This window comes from Pleurodeles waltl, chromosome 8 (assembly GCF_031143425.1).
Source record: "Pleurodeles waltl isolate 20211129_DDA chromosome 8, aPleWal1.hap1.20221129, whole genome shotgun sequence".
NCBI classification, from domain to species: domain Eukaryota; kingdom Metazoa; phylum Chordata; class Amphibia; order Caudata; family Salamandridae; genus Pleurodeles; species Pleurodeles waltl.
Genome location: NC_090447.1, coordinates 1,170,804,134 through 1,170,825,096, shown reverse-complemented (window position 1 = coordinate 1,170,825,096; position 20,963 = coordinate 1,170,804,134). Strand labels below are relative to the sequence as shown.

Genomic DNA, 20,963 nt, shown 5'->3' with positions numbered 1-20,963 from the left:
AGCAGCAAGCAGACAAGCCACCAGCACATGCCGAATTTGCTGACATTTGGTAATTTTCCACCTACAACAAACCCAGCATTCATCCGAATTTAATAAACTGACAGGCCCCTTTGTGAAGCCCTGAATATCTCTATCGCCTGGAAACTGAATAGGAAGCATGAAGGGCCAAAGTTACTCTCTTAGCCACACCAAAATGAAGAATTAAGGCCAAGCTAATCCTCCTCGGCTAAAAGTAGACATCAGTCCACATTCATGTGGCAGTACTGTGGGTCACTCTTGCATATGTAACTACTAGCGGCTAACCTTTGTTAATTTTAACCACATTCAACCACTGAAAGCCTTCACTAGGGTGTAACCACTGAAAATTCCTGATTCAGACAGTGCTAATGGTCACTAAACATTTAAAATATGTTGGGTATGTTGTTATTTCTACATCTATCTCTAAAGCCTCAGGTTTTAGGTGAACACTGACCACAAACTGTTATTTTGTTCCAAGAGTCATCATCCAAACCTCTACCTAGAACCATAAAAAATAGATTCTGTCGCTGCAGGAAAAGTCTTCTCAGGTCAAAAACAAATCTGCCACCACTCATTCAACTGACAACCTTCCAAGGCGTCAGTTGGAGGCAATTTTCTTAATTTATTTTAAAACCACAAGATTCAAGATTTGAAGTAAATACATAAAATGCAAGGTACTCCACACAGGTAAGTTATGAACTTTGAATTAGAGCAGTAACATACACAGTTTTAGTTAAAATGGCAATAACCTATTTTATAAGTGGACACGGTGCAAAAATAAACAGTTCCTGGGGGAGGTAAGAAATGGATAGTTTTTCTGGTAAGTAAGGCACTTACAAGTTCAAATTCCTGGGCACAGGCAGCCCACCATTGGGGGTTCAAGGCAACCCCAAAGTTACTGCACCACCAACACAGGGCCGGTCAGGTGCAGAGGTCAAAGGAGGGCCCAAAACACATAGGCGCCTATGAAGAACAGGTTCCAGTCTGCCAACAGGTAAGTACCTGCTTCTTCGGGGGGTTTTGTAGAGCACGGGGGGTCGGGGTGGCGGGGGGCACAAGTAGGCACCCAAAACAGTCCCTCAGTGGCACAGGGGCGGCCGGGTGCAGTGTGCAAAGCAGGCGTCTGGTTTTGTATAGGAATCAATGGAGGGACCCGGGGGTCAATCTAGCGGTGTAGGCAGGGCACAGCGGTGGCTTCGCGGGCCAGCTACCTATTGGGATAGGCAGAGGGCCGCTTGATGGTCACTCCTGCACTGAAGTTTGGTTCCTTCTGGTCCTGGGGGCTGCGGGTGCAGTGCTCGGTCCAGGCGTCAGGTTCCTTGTTACAGGCAGTCGCAGTCAGAGGGAGCCTTTGGATTCTCTGCACGTGTCGCTGTGGGGGTCCAGCGGGTCATCTCGGGCTCCTCAGGAGGTCGCAGTCGCCTGGGAATCCTCCCTGAGGTGTTTGTTCTCTCTCTGGAGCTCGACCCGGGGGCGCCGGGTGAAGTCTCACGCTTCCGGCAGGAAGAGTGAGTTCTTTAAAAGTTGCTTCTTTGTCGCAAAGATGTTGCTGTAGGAGAACAGTACCACTGTTCTCTGGAGTTTCTTGGTCCTTCGGGTTCAGGGCAGTCCTCTCAGGCTTCAGAGGTTGCTGGTCCCTGTCTAATGCGTCGTTGTTCAGTTTTCTTTGAGTCAGGAGACAGGTTGGTAGGGCTGGGGACAAAGCAGTTGTCATCTGTGCAGGACTTTCAGGTCAGCAGTCCTTCCTGTTTCAGGTTGCAGGAATCTGATTTCCTGGGTTCAGGGTCGCCCCCAAATACTCAATTTAGGGGTGTTTTTAGGTCTGGGGGGCAGTAGCCAATGGCTACTGTCCTTGTGGGTGGCTACACCCTCCTTGTGCCTCCTTCCTGTGGAGAGGGGGGCACATCCCTATTCCTATTGGGGGAATGCTCCAAAATCAAGATGGAGGATTTCTAAAGGCAGGGGGCACCTCAGGACACCTTAGGGGCTGTCCAGACTGGTGGGTGGCAACTCCTTGTTTTTCTAATTCTCTCTCCTGGACTTGCTGCCAAAAGTGGGGGCTGTGTCCAGGGGGCGGGCATCTCCACTCGCTGGAGTGCCCTGAGGCATTGCAACACAAAGCCTGAGCCTTTCAGGCTCACTGCTAGGTGTTACAGTTCTTGCAGGGGGGAGGTGTGAAGCACCTCCACCCAGAGCAGGCTTTGTTTCTGGCCTCAGAGGGCACAGAGGCCCTCACCCCATGGGGTCAGAAACCTATCTCTCAGCAGCAGGCTGGCACAGACCAGTCAGTCCTGCACTAAAGAATTGGGTAAAATACAGAGGGCATCTCGAAGATGCCCTCTGTGTGCATTCTTTTTTATAAATCCAACACGGTCATCAGTGTGGGTTTATTATTCTGAGACGTTTGATACCAAACTGCCCAGAATTCAGTGTAGCCATTATGGAGCTGTGGAGTTCGTTTTTGACAAACTCCCAGACCATATACTTAATATGGCTACACTGTACTTACAATGTCTAAGAATAGACTTAGACACTGTAGGGGCATATGGCTCATTCATCTATGCCTTCACCTGTGGTATAGTGCACCTTGCCTTAGGGCTTCAAGGCCTGCTAGAGAGGTGACTTATTTATGCCACAGGCAGTATTTTGGGTGAATGGCATCCTGAGGGGGGTGCCATGTCGACTTTGCCTTTTTTCCCCCACCAACACACACAATCTGCAATGGCAGTGTGCCTGTGTTAGGTGAGGGGTCCCTTAGGGTGGCACAACACATGCTGCAGCCCTTAGGGACCTTCCTTGGTCACAGGGCCCTTGGTACCACTTGTACCTTTTACAAGGGACTTACCTGTGTGCCAGGGATGTTCCAATTGTGGAACAATGGTACATTTTTAAGTGAAAGACCCTGGTCCTGGGGTCAGGTTAGCAGGGTCCCAGCACTCTTCTCAGTCAAGTCAGCATCAATACCAGGCAAAACGTGGGGGGTAACTGCAACAGGGAGCCATCTTCCTACACCTATGACTTACAACATACATAGAGTGGGCTACGAGTCTACATTTATTTAACCATTTACGTTTTTCGAACAACTTCTCACTCTTTGGTGTGAGAATTTGTCAATCAAGTCTTGGCTAGGTACAGTTGTAGTAGAGCATTCATCCTTCATCTAATGCTACTGACTCTTTGGGTGTATCCCTCTGCATCTATAAGAGGATATTTAACATCAACTGGATTGTTTTTTTCTTTTTTTCTTAACTTCGTTCTCCTTTATCTTTTTACTCCTTCGACAGCAATTATTAATCCCTCTGTGATTCGTGTCCTTATGACCACCTCAAGTAATACTGGTTCAAAACACAATTGACACCAAACAGCTTGGCTTTATGATTTATAACATGATATAATGATTGTCCATCGTCATCTTTTGTTCTACAATCTCGAAATCATTGCCTGTGTACTGTTATTGTTCACTTTCTTCACAGGTTTCACATGCGCCTTTCACAGGCACTTGGTCACATGCACTGTGTGCGCACTCTCTATTTGTTGCACATGATTCAAACAATTGTTGATTCTGCCTATTTTTTTTCCCGATTTTGTAAATATAACTCCACTAACTTGACTGGTGTTTCCCTTGATTTCTTTTAATTAATTATTGCTAATTTGTTTTTGACTGATACCTGTTGAGACGTGTATGTATCACACTCTGTCCAAGTTTCAACTGGGTTTACGGGTTCTCCTATGGTTTATAATAGCATCTGCCTTGATAGGCATGAGATTTCACATTGGCAAGGAAAAAGAGGACAGGACCAATCCCTACAGTGGTCCACAAACACTAGCAACCAATCTACACTGGTTGCCTGCAGCAACACCAGCAAACCTCTTTCAGCTTCCCCACCAATGCAAATGTACTGCCAGGTAAGATGCTGCCTTTGACACTGTTCAGACACTTGGATCAAAGATTCTCACAAGGACATGTTAAGAATTGTAGATGACAAAACTGAAGCAAAATGGTGGAAATTATGCTTGCTCTACCAGATGACACCTGGGTGGCTCATAGAACATGTAGAGCTGCCATCAAGCCACGTCAGGCCTCACCCATGACGAACTCAAGGTATGCCCTAAATGATGCATCGCTCAAGCATAACTCTGCCTTTACACAGAAGCTAGTGCTGGCCCCAGATACCAATTTTCACTCACCAGTATTGGATCAAAGAAAATATCAGCCCAACAACTGTGAATGTTCCTACCAGCAGCAAGCAGACAAGCCACCAGCACATGCCGAATTTGCTGACATTTGGTAATTTTCCACCTACAACAAACCCAGCATTCATCCGAATTTAATAAACTGACAGGCCCCTTTGTGAAGCCCTGAATATCTCTATCGCCTGGAAACTGAATAGGAAGCATGAAGGGCCAAAGTTACTCTCTTAGCCACACCAAAATGAAGAATTAAGGCCAAGCTAATCCTCCTCGGCTAAAAGTAGACATCAGTCCACATTCATGTGGCAGTACTGTGGGTCACTCTTGCATATGTAACTACTAGCGGCTAACCTTTGTTAATTTTAACCACATTCAACCACTGAAAGCCTTCACTAGGGTGTAACCACTGAAAATTCCTGATTCAGACAGTGCTAATGGTCACTAAACATTTAAAATATGTTGGGTATGTTGTTATTTCTACATCTATCTCTAAAGCCTCAGGTTTTAGGTGAACACTGACCACAAACTGTTATTTTGTTCCAAGAGTCATCATCCAAACCTCTACCTAGAACCATAAAAAATAGATTCTGTCGCTGCAGGAAAAGTCTTCTCAGGTCAAAAACAAATCTGCCACCACTCATTCAACTGACAACCTTCCAAGGCGTCAGTTGGAGGCAATTTTCTTAATTTATTTTAAAACCACAAGATTCAAGATTTGAAGTAAATACATAAAATGCAAGGTACTCCACACAGGTAAGTTATGAACTTTGAATTAGAGCAGTAACATACACAGTTTTAGTTAAAATGGCAATAACCTATTTTATAAGTGGACACGGTGCAAAAATAAACAGTTCCTGGGGGAGGTAAGAAATGGATAGTTTTTCTGGTAAGTAAGGCACTTACAAGTTCAAATTCCTGGGCACAGGCAGCCCACCATTGGGGGTTCAAGGCAACCCCAAAGTTACTGCACCACCAACACAGGGCCGGTCAGGTGCAGAGGTCAAAGGAGGGCCCAAAACACATAGGCGCCTATGAAGAACAGGTTCCAGTCTGCCAACAGGTAAGTACCTGCTTCTTCGGGGGGTTTTGTAGAGCACGGGGGGTCGGGGTGGCGGGGGGCACAAGTAGGCACCCAAAACAGTCCCTCAGTGGCACAGGGGCGGCCGGGTGCAGTGTGCAAAGCAGGCGTCTGGTTTTGTATAGGAATCAATGGAGGGACCCGGGGGTCAATCTAGCGGTGTAGGCAGGGCACAGCGGTGGCTTCGCGGGCCAGCTACCTATTGGGATAGGCAGAGGGCCGCTTGATGGTCACTCCTGCACTGAAGTTTGGTTCCTTCTGGTCCTGGGGGCTGCGGGTGCAGTGCTCGGTCCAGGCGTCAGGTTCCTTGTTACAGGCAGTCGCAGTCAGAGGGAGCCTTTGGATTCTCTGCACGTGTCGCTGTGGGGGTCCAGCGGGTCATCTCGGGCTCCTCAGGAGGTCGCAGTCGCCTGGGAATCCTCCCTGAGGTGTTTGTTCTCTCTCTGGAGCTCGACCCGGGGGCGCCGGGTGAAGTCTCACGCTTCCGGCAGGAAGAGTGAGTTCTTTAAAAGTTGCTTCTTTGTCGCAAAGATGTTGCTGTAGGAGAACAGTACCACTGTTCTCTGGAGTTTCTTGGTCCTTCGGGTTCAGGGCAGTCCTCTCAGGCTTCAGAGGTTGCTGGTCCCTGTCTAATGCGTCGTTGTTCAGTTTTCTTTGAGTCAGGAGACAGGTTGGTAGGGCTGGGGACAAAGCAGTTGTCATCTGTGCAGGACTTTCAGGTCAGCAGTCCTTCCTGTTTCAGGTTGCAGGAATCTGATTTCCTGGGTTCAGGGTCGCCCCCAAATACTCAATTTAGGGGTGTTTTTAGGTCTGGGGGGCAGTAGCCAATGGCTACTGTCCTTGTGGGTGGCTACACCCTCCTTGTGCCTCCTTCCTGTGGAGAGGGGGGCACATCCCTATTCCTATTGGGGGAATGCTCCAAAATCAAGATGGAGGATTTCTAAAGGCAGGGGGCACCTCAGGACACCTTAGGGGCTGTCCAGACTGGTGGGTGGCAACTCCTTGTTTTTCTAATTCTCTCTCCTGGACTTGCTGCCAAAAGTGGGGGCTGTGTCCAGGGGGCGGGCATCTCCACTCGCTGGAGTGCCCTGAGGCATTGCAACACAAAGCCTGAGCCTTTCAGGCTCACTGCTAGGTGTTACAGTTCTTGCAGGGGGGAGGTGTGAAGCACCTCCACCCAGAGCAGGCTTTGTTTCTGGCCTCAGAGGGCACAGAGGCCCTCACCCCATGGGGTCAGAAACCTATCTCTCAGCAGCAGGCTGGCACAGACCAGTCAGTCCTGCACTAAAGAATTGGGTAAAATACAGAGGGCATCTCGAAGATGCCCTCTGTGTGCATTCTTTTTTATAAATCCAACACGGTCATCAGTGTGGGTTTATTATTCTGAGACGTTTGATACCAAACTGCCCAGAATTCAGTGTAGCCATTATGGAGCTGTGGAGTTCGTTTTTGACAAACTCCCAGACCATATACTTAATATGGCTACACTGTACTTACAATGTCTAAGAATAGACTTAGACACTGTAGGGGCATATGGCTCATTCATCTATGCCTTCACCTGTGGTATAGTGCACCTTGCCTTAGGGCTTCAAGGCCTGCTAGAGAGGTGACTTATTTATGCCACAGGCAGTATTTTGGGTGAATGGCATCCTGAGGGGGGTGCCATGTCGACTTTGCCTTTTTTCCCCCACCAACACACACAATCTGCAATGGCAGTGTGCCTGTGTTAGGTGAGGGGTCCCTTAGGGTGGCACAACACATGCTGCAGCCCTTAGGGACCTTCCTTGGTCACAGGGCCCTTGGTACCACTTGTACCTTTTACAAGGGACTTACCTGTGTGCCAGGGATGTGCCAATTGTGGAACAATGGTACATTTTTAAGTGAAAGACCCTGGTGCTGGGGTCTGGTTAGCAGGGTCCCAGCACTCTTCTCAGTCAAGTCAGCATCAATACCAGACAAAAAGTGGGGGGTAACTGCAACAGGGAGCCATCTTCCTACACCTATGACTTACAATATACATAGAGTGGGCTACGAGTCTACATTTATTTAACCATTTACGTTTTTCGAACAACTTTTCACTCTTTGGTGTGAGAATTTGTCAATCAAGTCTTGGCTAGGCACAGTTGTAGTAGAGCATTCATCTTTCATCTAATGCTACTGACTCTTTGGGTGTATCCCTCTGCAACTATAAGAGGATATTTAACATCAACTGGATTGTTTTTTTTTTCTTCTTAACTTCGTTCTCCTTTATCTTTTTACTCCTTCGACAGCAATTATTAATCCCTCTGTGATTCGTGTCCTTATGACCACCTCAAGTAATACTGGTTCAAAACACAATTGACACCAAACAGTTTGGCTTTATGATTTATAACATGATATAATGATTGTCCATCGTCATCTTTTGTTCTACAATCTCGAAATCATCGCCTGTGTACTATTGTTCACTTTCTTCACAGGTTTCACATGCGCCTTTCACAGGCACTTGGTCACGTGCTCACTCTCTATTTGTTGCACATGATTCAAAGAATTGTTGAGTCTGCCTATTTTTCTTTCCGATTTTGTAAATATAACTACCAGTAACATGACTGGTGTTTCCCTTGATTTCTTTTAATTAATTATTGTCAATTTGTTTTTGACTAATACCTGTTGAGACGTGTATGTATCACACTCTGTCCAAGTTTCAACTGGGTTTACGGGTTCTCCTATGGTTTATAATAGCATCTGCCTTGATAGGCATGAGATTTCACATTGGCAAGGCAAAAGAGGACAGGACCAATCCCTACAGTGGTCCACAAACACTAGCAACCAAACTACACTGGTTGCCTGCAGCAACACCAGCAAACCTCTTTCAGCTTCCCCACCAATGCAAATGTACCGCCAGGTAAGATGCTGCCTTTGACACTGTTCACACACTTGGATCAAAGATTCTCACAAGGACATGTTAAGAATTGTAGATGACTAACTGAAGCAAAATGGTGGAAATTATGCTTGCTCTACCAGATGACACCTGGGTGGCTCATAGAACATGTAGAGCTGCCATCAAGCCACGTCAGGCCTCACCCATGACTAACTCAAGGTATGCCCTAAATGATGCATCGCTCAAGCATAACTGTGCCTTTACACAGAAGCTAGTGCTGGCCCCAGATACAAATTTTCACTCACCAGTATTGGATCAAAGAAAATATCAGCCCAACAACTGTGAATGTTCCTACCAGCAGCAAGCAGAAAAGCCACCAGCACATGCTGTATTTGCTGACATTTGGTAATTTTCCACCTAAAACAATCCCAGCATTCATTCAGAATTTAATAAACTGACAGGCCCCTTTGTGAAGCCCTGAATATCTCTATCGCCTGGAAACTGAATAAGAAGCATGAAGGGCCAAAGTTACTCTTAGCCACATCAAAATGAAGAATTAAGGCCAAGCTAATCCTGCTCGGCTAAAAGTAGACATCAGTCCACATTCATGTGGCAGTACTGTGGGTCACTCTTGCATATGTAACTACTAGCGGCTAACCTTTGTTAATTTTAACCACATTCAACCACTGAAAGCCTTCACTAGGGTGTAACCACTGAAATTTCCTGATTCAGACAGTGCTAATGGTCACTAAACAGTTAAAATGTTGGGTATGTTGTTATTTCTACCTCTATCTCTAAGGCCTCAGGTTTTAGGTGATCACTGACCACAAACTGTTTGTTATTTTGTTCCAAGAGTCATCGTCCAAACCTCTACCTAGAACCAGAAAAAAATATTGTCACTGCAGGAAAAGTCTTCTGAGGTCAAATACAAATCTGCCACCACTTATTCAATTGACAACCTTCCAAGGAGCTCCTGCTTGGCAACAGACCAAAAAGCACAGTAATCCCCAGAGATAGAAGAAAATATGTAACTACTAACAAAAGGTGTAAGCCCTGACCATATCACTCTGAAAAACATCAAAAATGCCACCATCAAGAATCACTTCCTGCAGCTTCCTCTAACTCATGCAAATGTACTTTTTTGCTATGTTATGCCTGCCTACTCTATGCCATAGCTACCAGGACTTCAGCTCAAGTTAAAATTACTGATACCTATGCCTAGACCCGACAGCTAACCTCCAAACAAATTACCAAAAAGGTTAATTTGACAGGGCGTTGTCAAAAGGCTTTTGACATTCTGAAGAATGTCATGTGCTTTGCTCCAGTCCTACAAGCATGACTACTCCAGGCAACTCAGTCTAAACAAATGCTTCTGAAATGGGTATAGGAGCGGTCCTCTCAGAAAAATGATGGACTTGACCAGCCAGCTGCTTTTATAAAGCAAGAAACTACTCCCTAGGGTGTGGTGTGGGGCCTGAAGATGAGACCATACCCTTTTGGATCTCACTTCATAGTTCAGACTGAGCACATGCCTCTCAGATGGCTACAACAGATGGAAGGTGAGAGCCCCAAACTGCTTCTGTGACCCATTTCCCTACAGGGAATGGACTTAAGTGGAACACAGACCTGGGACTGCCAGTGCCACTGCAGATGGCCTCTCCAGCTTCTTGCACTTGGATGAAAACTAACTAAGGAAAGGGTAATCTCATCCTCTTATGTTTGGGCCTTGGGGTGTGTGAGAAAAGGCCTCTTGTTGACATGGTTAGCCCCCACTTTCTCTGATGTAGCCTAGAAATTGTAGTGCCAAGGGCCCCTGCTAACCAGGTGCCCTGAGCCAAAGCGCTTTCCCCAAAATGAGTGGTCCACATGGGGATGGAAATGCATTTAGTTTAAAAGGGTGGAGGAAAGTACCATCTTGCCTGGCATGTTACCCCCATTTTTCACTGTATATATGTTGTTTTAGTTGTATGTGTCACTGGGACCCTGTTCACCAGGGCCCCAGTGCTCATAAGTGTGCCTGAATGTGTTACCTGTGTAGTGACTAACTGAGGCTCTGCTAATCAGAACCTCAGTGGTTATGCCCTCATTTCTTTCTAAATTTTCACTAACAGGCTAGTGACCAATTTTACCAATTTACATTGGCTTACTGGAACACCCTTATAATTCCCTAGTATATGGTACTGAGGTACCCAGGGTATTGGGGTTCCAGGAGATCCATATAGGCTGCAGCATTTCTTTTGCCACCCATAGGGAGCTCCGACAATTCTTACACAGGCCTGCCACTGCAGCCTGAGTGAAATAACGTCCACGTTATTTCACAGCCATTTTACACTGCACTTAAGTAACTTATAAGTCACCTATATGTCTAACCTTTACCTGGTAAAGGTTAGGTGCAAAGTTACTTAGTGGGAGGGCACCCTGGCACTAGCCAAGGTGCCCCCACATTGTTCAGGGCCAATTCCCCGGACTTTGTGAGTGTGGGGACACCATTACACGCGTGCACTACATATAGGTCACTACCTATATGTAGCTTCACAATGGTAAGTCCGAATATGGCCATGTAACATGTCTATGATCATGGAATTGCCCCCTCTATGCCATCCTGGCATAGTTTGCACAATCCCATGATCCCAGTGGTCTGTAGCACAGACCCTGGTACTGCCAAACTGCCTTTCCTGGGGTTTCACTGAAGCTGCTGCTGCCAACCCCTCAGACAGGTTTCTGCCCTCCTGGGGTCAAGCCAGGCTTGTCCCAGGATGGCAGAACAAAGGACTTCCTCTGAGAGAGGGTGTTACACCCTCTCCCTTTGGAAAATGGTGTGAAGGCAGGGGAGGAGTAGCCTCCCCCAGCCTCTGGAAATGCTTTCTTGGGACCAGATGTGCCCAATTCTGCATAAGCCAGTCTACACCGGTTCAGGGGACCCCTTAGCCCTGCTCTGGCGCGAAACTGGACATAGGAAAGGGGAGTGACCACTCCCCTGACCTGCACCTCCCCTGGGAGATGTCCAGAGCTCCTCCAGTGTGCTCCAGACCTCTGCCATCTTGGAAACAGAGGTGCTGCTGGCACACTGGACTGCTCTGAGTGGCCAGTGCCACCAGGTGACGTCAGAGACTCCTTCTGATAGGCTCCTTCAGGTGTTGCTAGCCTATCCTCTCTCCTAAGTAGCCAAACCCTCTTTTCTGGCTATTTAGGGTCTCTGTCTCTGGGGAAACTTTAGATAACGAATGCAAGAGCTCATCAGAGCTCTGCATCTCTCTCTTCACCTTCTGCCAAGGAATCGACTGCTGACCGCGCTGGAAGCCTGCAAAACTGCAACAAAGTAGCTAAGACGACTACTGCAACTCTGCAACGCTGATCCTGCCGCCTTCTCGACTGTTTTCCTGGTGGTGCATGCTGTGGGGGTAGTCTGCCTCCTCTCTGCACTAGAAGCTCCGAATCTTCCCCCTGCAACCGCAGGCACCAAAAAGCTGCATTACCGGTCCCTTGGGTCTCCTCTCAGCACGACGAGCGAGGTCCCTCAAATCCAGCAACTCTGTCCAAGTGACTCCCACAGTCCAGTGACTCTTCAGTCCAAGTTTGGTGGAGGTAAGTCCTTGCCTCACCTCGCTAGACTGCATTGCTGGGAACCGCGACTTTTGCAGCTACTCCGGCCCCTGTGCACTTCCGGCAGAAATCCTTTGTGCACAGCCAAGCCTGGGTCCACGGCACTCTAACCTACATTGCACAACTTTCTAAGTTGGTCTCCGGCGACTCCTTTGTGTAACTTCGGGTGAGCACCGTTTCACGCATCCTCGTAGTGCCCGTTTCTGGCACTTCTCCGGGTGCTACCTGCTGTTGAGAGGGCTCCTTGTCTTGCTCGACGTCCCCTCTACCTCCTGGGCCACAGCAGCGTCCAAAAACACTAACCGCACGATTTGCAGCTAGCAAGGCTTGTTGGCGTTCTTTCGACAGGAAAACACTTCTGCACGACTCTCCACGGCAAAAGGGATCCGTCCACCGAAGAGGAAGTCTCTAGCCCTTTTCGTTCCTGCAGAAACCTCAGCTTCTTCTGTCCAGTAGAAGCTTCTTTGCATCCACAGCTGGCATTTCCTGGGCATATGCCCATCTCCGACTTACTTGTGACTTTTGGACTTGGTCCCCTTGTTCCACAGGTACCCTAGATTGGAAATCCATTGTTGGTTTGTGTCTTTCCTGCATTATTCCTCTATCACGACTTCTTTGTCCTTGGGGGAACTTTAGTGCACTTTGCACTCACTTTTCAGGGTCTTGGGGAGGGTTATTTCTCTAACTCTCACTATTTTCTAATAGTCCCAGCGACCCTCTACAAGGTCACATAGGTTTGGGGTCCATTCGTGGTTCGCATTCCACTTTTGGAGTATATGGTTTGTGTTGCCCCTTTCCCTATGTGTCCCCATTGCATCCTATTGTAACTATACATTGTTTGCACTGTTTTCTAAGACTATACTGCATATTTTTGCTATTGTGTACATATATCTTGTGCATATTTCCTATCCTCTCACTGAGGGTACACTGAGATACGTTGGCATATTGTCATAAAAATAAAGTACTTTTATTTTTAGTATAACTGTGTATTGTGTTTTCTTATGATATTGTGCAAGTGACACTTGTGGTACTGTAGTAGCTTCACACGTCTCCTAGTTCAGACTAAGCTGCTCTGCTAAGCTACCATTATCTATCAGCCTAAGCTGCTAGACACCCTATACACTAATAAGGGATAACTGGGCCTGGTGCAAGTACCCCTTGGTACTCACTACAAGCCAGTCCCGCCTCCTACAAAGGGGCATTAGGTAACTGGCCCATCATTGTGCTTAAACAGTGCACTTGGTAGTCCATTTGGGCCTGCTGACCTCCCCTTCAGTCGCTAATATATTCTTAGACAGGTAGGGACACCTCTTGGTCTAACTCTGGGACAGTTTTCTGGATCACCTGCATCATTGCTGTGAGTTACAATGCACTCTTTTGCATCTTGTGTCCCTCCAGCTGATTTTGAAGGTTATGTTGCCAGACCTCAGTTATTTTAGCTCTTCTCACTTGTTGGTGTAGAATACATTTCCCAGTTGTGGGCCTACTCTTTACCTGCATTATGGTGATGTACCCATCCCAAGACATGCCTGTTTATCACACCCCAGGTATGCTTTGTTATTTGGTAACTTACTGGTCAGGAGGAGCTTATTCCATATTTCTTCTTTATGCCTTTTGTTTGCTTGCCAATGCTCTTTATGATAGGCTTACCTCAGAGTAAGGATTTATCAAAACCTTTTTGTCTCTACTGCTCTTCTCTGGTTTAAGTTCCCTGGTGTACCAATTGTTTTTCTATGCCCCAATTTGCTTTATACTTTTCCTTTTTTGTGTAGGCAACTGGGTAGGTTGAGAGCTTTTAAAAGTAGTGTTGCCTTCTTGGCATTCCATGGGTGAATATACATTTAGGAGTAGTGCTTTTAGCACCACCCCCGGGTCTCATCCTCAGCCATGGTAGTAGAGACCAGCTCGTCCTGCACCTGGCCCACGGGGAGTGCTAGCACTCACCCTGTGGGCCTCCCACCCACACTCCATCCAGGGATGGAAGTGGAAATCGCTTCCCCTTCCATCCCAGTGAAGTCTGCTGACATCAGCTCACAAAGCATTTCTCTTCCGACCAGGAGGCAGAAGCATGAAATTAAAGGAAAAGCATCCAGGGATTTTCCATAAGTCAGTTTCATGCAAGGCAATGCTTAGGCAAGGGTCACTCCCCTGGAGGGCAAATTTATTTTAGGTTATTTCTTGGGGGCAGATCTGCCTATTTCTATTAAGCCTATCTACCCCCAAGGAGGGCAATAACCACTTATGCACCTGGGGGGGACGGGGGGGGGGGGGGGGGGGGGGAGAGAGAAGAAGCAGAGGTGTTTGATAACATTGGTGGCTCTATGTAGTGTTTTGAGGCACTGCCTATCTAGGCCTACCCACACCAGGAACCATTTTATCAGGAGATGTGGGGGAATGCTGGGTAGAAGGAAGTGTGTGGCTCCCCTCAGATTCTAGAACTTTGTCACCGAAATGTGAGGGGAAAGTGTAGTTTAGCCAAACCGAGGTTTGCAAAGGATTCCGGGTAACAAACTGGTGAGACGCCACCAGTCACCCCATCCTAGGTTCCACTAGGGGTATAGTTTTCAAAAATGCACTGGTTTGGTAGGTTTTCCTAGGTGCCGACTGAGCTACAGACCAAAATCCACAGCTAGGCACATATTGTGTGAAGTGTGGGGAAAGGCCCTTTCTCAGATGCCCATACCTAGAATATTCTGGTACAGAGTCACAAACCTTGGTATTCTTATGGTCCCTCAGAAGACTAGGTGAGAAAATAAACACTAATATGTACTCCCGAAGGAATAATTTAGAGGAAGATTGCACAATATTCAAATCAGATGAAACCAACCAGTTCAAATATTCATATAGAGTAATGTATACACCGATCTAAAAAGGCATATTCTATATCAAAATATAAACATCTGGATTTTTGTTAATAAAGCTGTAACTATATGCACATATAGGGAAATAGCACCCACTCACTCAGAGGCCATTTATAGAGAAGTGTGGCATAGTTGTCAATGTTTCGGTCTTGAAAAATCGATGTTAGACCATCCTCAAAACAATGTGCCAGAATACCAAAATGGCACCTCTTATAGGCCAGAATTGTGTCTAGCAAGTCCACAGGTATGCTCACTCATGCAAAGTGACAGGCATCAGCTAACTCTTCCCACCTTGACAAGATAATAGTACCAGGGTAGACTCGACATTTTTGGGGGGAGGGGGAAGGGGTCTGGTTCGAGAGTTCAGGAGTTTTAGGGGAGCTGTAATTGCATCAAATGGACCTTGGAAATATCCAATTACAGACCTTAATACCGAGGCCATTGGGCACCAGCTGCTAAAGTAGGTTCCAAGGTGTTACGCATTCAATTAACAGTGGCCAACTCAAGGCACAATCTAGCCACATTATCAACTGCGTGTCATCTGTCATTCAAAAGGTAGAAATTAAAATGGTCACAAATATAAAAATGAACTTACTGATTAGCTTTAAAATAAGTATTTTTGAAACAAATGTTCGTCAGGACAAAACAGGTGCAAAGTAGCGCAAACGCACCCAACCACCACTATACATTGTGACAACCAGTAACACCCCGTTTACGTGCAATAATGGAGTAAAGTAACATTAGGAATTGTTGGGTATAGAACCCGAGATCCACCGGCGCCAAACTTCGAGATGCTTGTTAGCACACCCTCTCCATTTATAGATTTAGCAGCTCTACTCCAGTAGTCCATGCCATGAGATCAGGCAGACAAGGGGCAAATCAGAGGATCAAGAGACGCGCAATTATATTGTGGCTATTGTTCTAATACGCAGCAATGCCCAACCGTTCCATCCAGATCCCTCCAACGTCAATAGCTCGCGGACGCAAATCTCATTCTCCACAATCAGGGCTGTAGTATTCACGGTGGAAACAAGCCGTCTGCAAGGCATAGCTAGCACGAGATACTTTTTGTGCTATCTATCAAGTTTCCCAATTCAACCTCTTTTTCAAACATCGGTCATTAAGTAACCAATGAAGGTATGGCACACCTTTGCATCTCAGAGGTTTAAATGCCCCTTGAGTCCCCTCAAACCCCCCCCCCCCCCCCCCCCATGGGCCTGAACGTAGCTACATGGTCACACAATGCCACCCTAACGAAAACCATGTAGGTTAACGTCCTTCCTGATCCAAATCACCAGCTGCTCCATCACCAAGCCAAAAAGGAAAACTGAAAGGAGGAAACCCTACCGAGTGCCTTCTGGGATGGGGAAAATACAAGTTTATCCCAGCAACCTACACCATTGCACACAAATTAGGGTTCTTAAGTGAGTGAAAAGGCATCACTGTTGCGCCCAACAGGGCAGAGTTTCTGGAGTCCCAGATCAGCTTGGTGACCTCAACAAGCTCAGATATCAAAAATAGTCCAACCGGGACCCCAACATAATTTGATAACGATCAAAATCAATTTCAGAATACTATAAAATTCAACAGCAGGAGGTAGGGGAAAAAATGGATTGGGAAAAGGAAGCCTGCTACAAGCAGAGAGCAAGAGACCTCATAGGATGTGCAGTACTACAGGATGGGCAGTTCTTGGGATAGCAGATCGGACAACAATGAAAATTTAGTACCAACAAAAGTTATAAGCTGTAATTTAGAGCTTCAGCAACGCAAATGTTGCAAGTTTAATGCACTACTCGCAAAAATGGGTCATAAAATGGTGCTGGCTACTAAAACACGTATTCTCGTCTCGGCAACAGGCCAGGCACTTCGTAACACTTAAGTACTCCAAAGCCTGAAGGTGTAGGAAGTTAACATAGAACCAGATACGATGAAGACAAGCTCCTGCACGGTAAAATTGAAGATGCTTTATTTGGGATTCGAAACAGTTTGTCAAGTCATTCTTTACGTTCCTCTAGATGAATGCAATCTTGCAAATGAAGATTAACACCAAGTCAACACGACTAGTGTAAATAGCTGGAAACGTTCAGTGATCCATTTGCGCAAGGCTTATGAACCTTAGAAAAAGGACTGAGGCATTAACCGGAAGAGTTGCAACGCATTTTATTTTACCAACCTAACGACTTGGTTAAAACAAGGCCTCCACGCGAGAGTCGGGGTGAAAAGACGAACAAAGCTGAAGGCGATACCAGTCCAGTTACACACAACTCAGTCCTTGTGTGGATGAAAAAGCAGCAGCCAGTTGTGATAAATCCAATGCGCTTAAAGTAGGTATTACTGGAATAAAAAAATACATTTATTTAGTCTCATTACCTTACCAACTCAATTATGTACATTTATCGAACCAAACATTCCATAGGAATAAGAACAAAAGTGTTAGAAACTTTGTGCTAACATCTCGATTGGTAAACTGTTCAGGGGTACGAACAAGGGTACAGCTAAGGGTCAAAACTGCCATAGCACAAGCAAGCACAGTGATGCCTGATCTCGGAACAGTACTTGACGACGGGCTGCCCTGGTTTGCAGCAAAGAGAATCCCATGCAGGGGTATAACATGGGGATAAAGATTGCCATGCAGTGAAAGTGTGGTATAACACAGGCGGATCAAACACGAGCGAACTCAGTGGCAGCTGTTTTAGTAACTAATAATTCATTCGAGCTAGACAATTAAGTGGCAAGCCCATAATAATGGGAAACGCCACAGCATCACAATACCAGTGGCTCTGCTATCAGAGTGAGCCAAAGAAAGCAGCTGGATACTTACGCATTTCTCAATCTCTAAGCCGTCCTTAAAGAAAATCATATATGGCGTCACTCCATCTTCACGGTAATCCAGCAATCCAACCATGCCCTCTGGGTTCATTTTCTCTCCAGTGTAGAACTAAAAATCAAAGTAGAAAGGGTTAACGGAAGGCGTAAAGCTTCTGCTAGACTTTGTTACAGTAAATGGCTAGGCAAAGTCACTCAGATGTAAAGCAATTTCATGTGAAGGTATACAGTTCAAAGGTGTCCTAAGAGGATCATCACAGCAACTTTGACATATCAGCCAAACCAGACAATACGCAGAACGTTCATGGTAACATGTTCCTTGTATACACTTAACTTTAAGACATGCAGATGTGTTGAGACAGCGCAATCGACCAAAGACAGCCGTTTTGTCTACAAATCTGTAAAACAAGATAGGGTACTTAATGTTCATCAAATAACCTACTTGATAATTTTTGAAGTTAGCGAGTATAGCTTTAACTTTCTCAGCAGCCCCAGTCATGAATGGTTTCACCCTGTCAGGTTTGGTCTCTTCAAGTTTGGCCTTTATTCTGCAGAAGAAAAAAAAAAGATCAAAGTCTAAAACATTGTTACCTTAGCAGATGTCTGCCCACCCCTGCATAATGTCAGTCAAACCAGAGCAATGGTATTTGACGTTTGTATTCTTTTATTCAATCTGAACTGCCACAAATAGCAAACAGAAAGCGCAAAGAAATTGATTTAGCATCTTAGTGCAAACCACAAAGCAATGGTACGTAGCTCAGGGTCTATCAATAGATGCACTCAAAAGTAAACAAATTATCACGGCACAACAAACAAGGATACACAAGTTTTGTAAATGACCGACCACAAACTATACATGCACGCCCCGCTGAAAATGTAGTTCTAAATAGCTTACGCTTTCATGTAGTCTTTGATATACTGTTTGTAGGATTCCTTGGTAAAGCCGGTCTCCTGAAGATGATGGTTCAATACTATATCGACACCGCTGACTGTTGTTGGGTCCGACCCCTCAACCTCTGTGCACTCTGCCGATTGGTTCCCACCAATAAGTGCATCGTCAATACCACCTTCTGTTCGGGTTACAACCTGCAATTATCAAAAAAAACACGTCACTTCATAGCGGGCAAACAGTAACGACAGAGCTAAAACAAAAGTTAGAAAGAACAAATTAATGGAATAAAGTAGTAGAACTGAGCAGTCAGTTGTTGCATACCTTCCCCTCCACCTCAATGCAGATACCGTTACAAGTTTCCTTTATTTTGTAGATGTCGGAAAACAACTCATCCTCTGAAATAAAAAAAACACAGGCGGTGAGGCGGAGACAACGCGTAGGCCCACTTCAGGCCTGGCAGCAGCATTGTCACATGATCAGGACAGGGACCAACTCCCATCCCCCTAGTAGGGGGGCACCGAACACTTAACTCCTCTAACCGAAATGTAGACGCTGCCAACCAAATACCTTCCCGTGACGTTTTATGTGAGCAGAGTACAGGGCCTTCACATCGTGGAAAAGCAAACACCAGCGTAGGCCTCGGTTAAAAGGCGTAAACACTAAGGTGCGGCCAAGAGACGCGTCACGACTAACGTAACTACAAAGGTATTAAAAGATCAATAGTGTAAAAAGAGGTGTATATAGAACAGCTACCACTACGAGGGACATGGGTTAAATATTTCCAGCTCTTTATAAAGCCCACCTTCCTTCGCCTCTTACAGTTAGAAACCCCTCCGCCCCGCAGCATAATGGCGGCGCAGTCTGCTCTAGCGATAGACTGCATCCGGCCGAGGTATAACGCGCAAAGAAAACAACTACCAAATAATAGAACCCGCCACCCCCAGAGTATGACGCGGTCAGTACCGGTGAGGAGGTCCTTGTAGATGATCATGGTTGCGGGAGAGTAGGGGCGTCTCGGGGTACGGACGGGGAAAGCGCGCACACAGAGACCAGCGCGACAGACGGCGGACAGGGAAAGGAGCGAAAAACCGCCTCCCTTCGACTCATATACGGCGCACGGCCTGAGACGTCACAGACGTTGCGTAGGCAATGACGCAGCACGCTGTGAAATAAGGAGAACGCAGAGGGAGGAACTCTCTCGTTTCTTGGTCGGGGGATACCGGAAAAGCAATAGATCATTGTATTAAAAGGTACATTACCTGAACGTACACTCCTAATGTGTCACTTACACGAAAGAGGCGGTTCCTCTGTGAACACCTCTAAAACCTTAATACAATTTACAATGTTAATGTAAAAGTTGTTTAGTTTCTTGTCAGTGCAACGAAGCGTTGATCTAACCGTGACTTCGACATCTGCTGATTCTGGATAGCTTCTTTATTCCAAGATCACCTGGTCGCGGAGCTACCCTGTGTGTTCTCCCACGTATCTTTTTCCAGCCGATCACTGTACTCCTAGACCAGCTCCTACTTATGCCTCCCGAGTTCGGAAATCGAAGAGCTGACACGTGGAGCTCAATACAACGCATTTCCTTTGGCATGAAAAAGAGAATGATAATACATACTTCCAATATGAGGAAAAATATAGCAAGTGATAACAATTGCTAGGCAAAGAAAGGAGCAGGAAAATAAAACAACCAAACAATCAATAGCAACATGAATTATGGCAATGATAAGAAAGCAGGTGTAGAAGATGGACTTCGTACCTCAAAACTTAACCCCTTCGCCGCCAGGTCTTTTCTCCTTGTTATAGTACACGTCTCTGGCCTTGCGTCGCGCACTATAATTCAATACAAATACCCCGTTGATTATAATCACACTGGGATCACGGGGAAAACCCCCAAACTCATGCGCTCTGCTTTATTTTATTGGCCGGCTTCCTCCGGAATCCCTGTCTCACCTTCTGGGTCAGTGTTCTGTGATCGGTCTCCCGACAACTAGAGCGTCACAGAACACTACATCCCTCCCCAACTGGATCAAAAGTTATTATGCAAACAAAGTCCTTCAGTTTTTGGCTGGGTGGCGGATTGGGTCTTAAACTGTACCTCCCTGTCTGGGATCTGGCCTCACTGCACTGTCGCTGGGGCGGCACTCACTGGTTGTCTCAATGCCAATGGCAGTTTACTCTCACAATCTTGTTCAGGGCTTTCAGTGGTCGACCAGTCAGGGAATTGATCCTCCGCATCCTGATCTTCAGAATGTTCCACAAACGTTGCTTTCTTAAACCACGAGATGTTTCGTGTCAACCGATCACTCCCTTTCTCTGATGTCACCATGGTCCCGGAGACCCTATTGACTGTCCACACTCCGGGTTCATAGGGTGTGCGGAATTTCCATCCAGGTTTCCGATCTTTGATGATCACCTGGTCGCTGATGCAAATGTCTTTTACCCTGGCCCACCTTCTTCTGCTCACCTTATCATTGACTTCTTTCCTCTTGGCTTGTGTCTGTTTCGGGTGATAGGGGGTGGGTTTCCACCCGGGGGCAGTGGGGATGGTGTCTCGCCTCCGTCCGGCAAGCATCAGCTACCACGGAGTCTGGCCAGTTGTACAGCGAGGGGTTCCTCTGTATTCTCGTAAAA

The 20,963-nt window shown here is 46.4% G+C and overlaps 1 protein-coding gene and 2 non-coding genes across 3 annotated transcripts; all 3 read right to left on the bottom strand.

Moving 5' to 3' along the window:
* Positions 1–16,552: 16,552 nt before the first annotated feature.
* Positions 16,553–19,445, bottom strand: TPT1 (tumor protein, translationally-controlled 1). The gene is made up of 6 exons (XM_069205407.1): positions 19,290–19,445; positions 18,648–18,721; positions 18,330–18,520; positions 17,877–17,982; positions 17,430–17,546; positions 16,553–16,942 (listed from the first exon to the last, which is right to left on the bottom strand). Exons 1-6 carry the CDS (start codon positions 19,315–19,317, stop codon positions 16,940–16,942), a joined length of 519 nt encoding a protein of 172 aa, XP_069061508.1. The 5' UTR covers positions 19,318–19,445; the 3' UTR covers positions 16,553–16,939.
* On the bottom strand, positions 17,625–17,697 carry LOC138252469 (small nucleolar RNA SNORD58). The gene has a single exon (XR_011195214.1). It is a non-coding gene; the product is annotated as a small nucleolar RNA SNORD58 (small nucleolar RNA).
* LOC138252473 (small nucleolar RNA SNORA31) lies at positions 18,087–18,214 on the bottom strand. The gene has a single exon (XR_011195217.1). It is a non-coding gene; the product is annotated as a small nucleolar RNA SNORA31 (small nucleolar RNA).
* Positions 19,446–20,963: the final 1,518 nt, after the last annotated feature.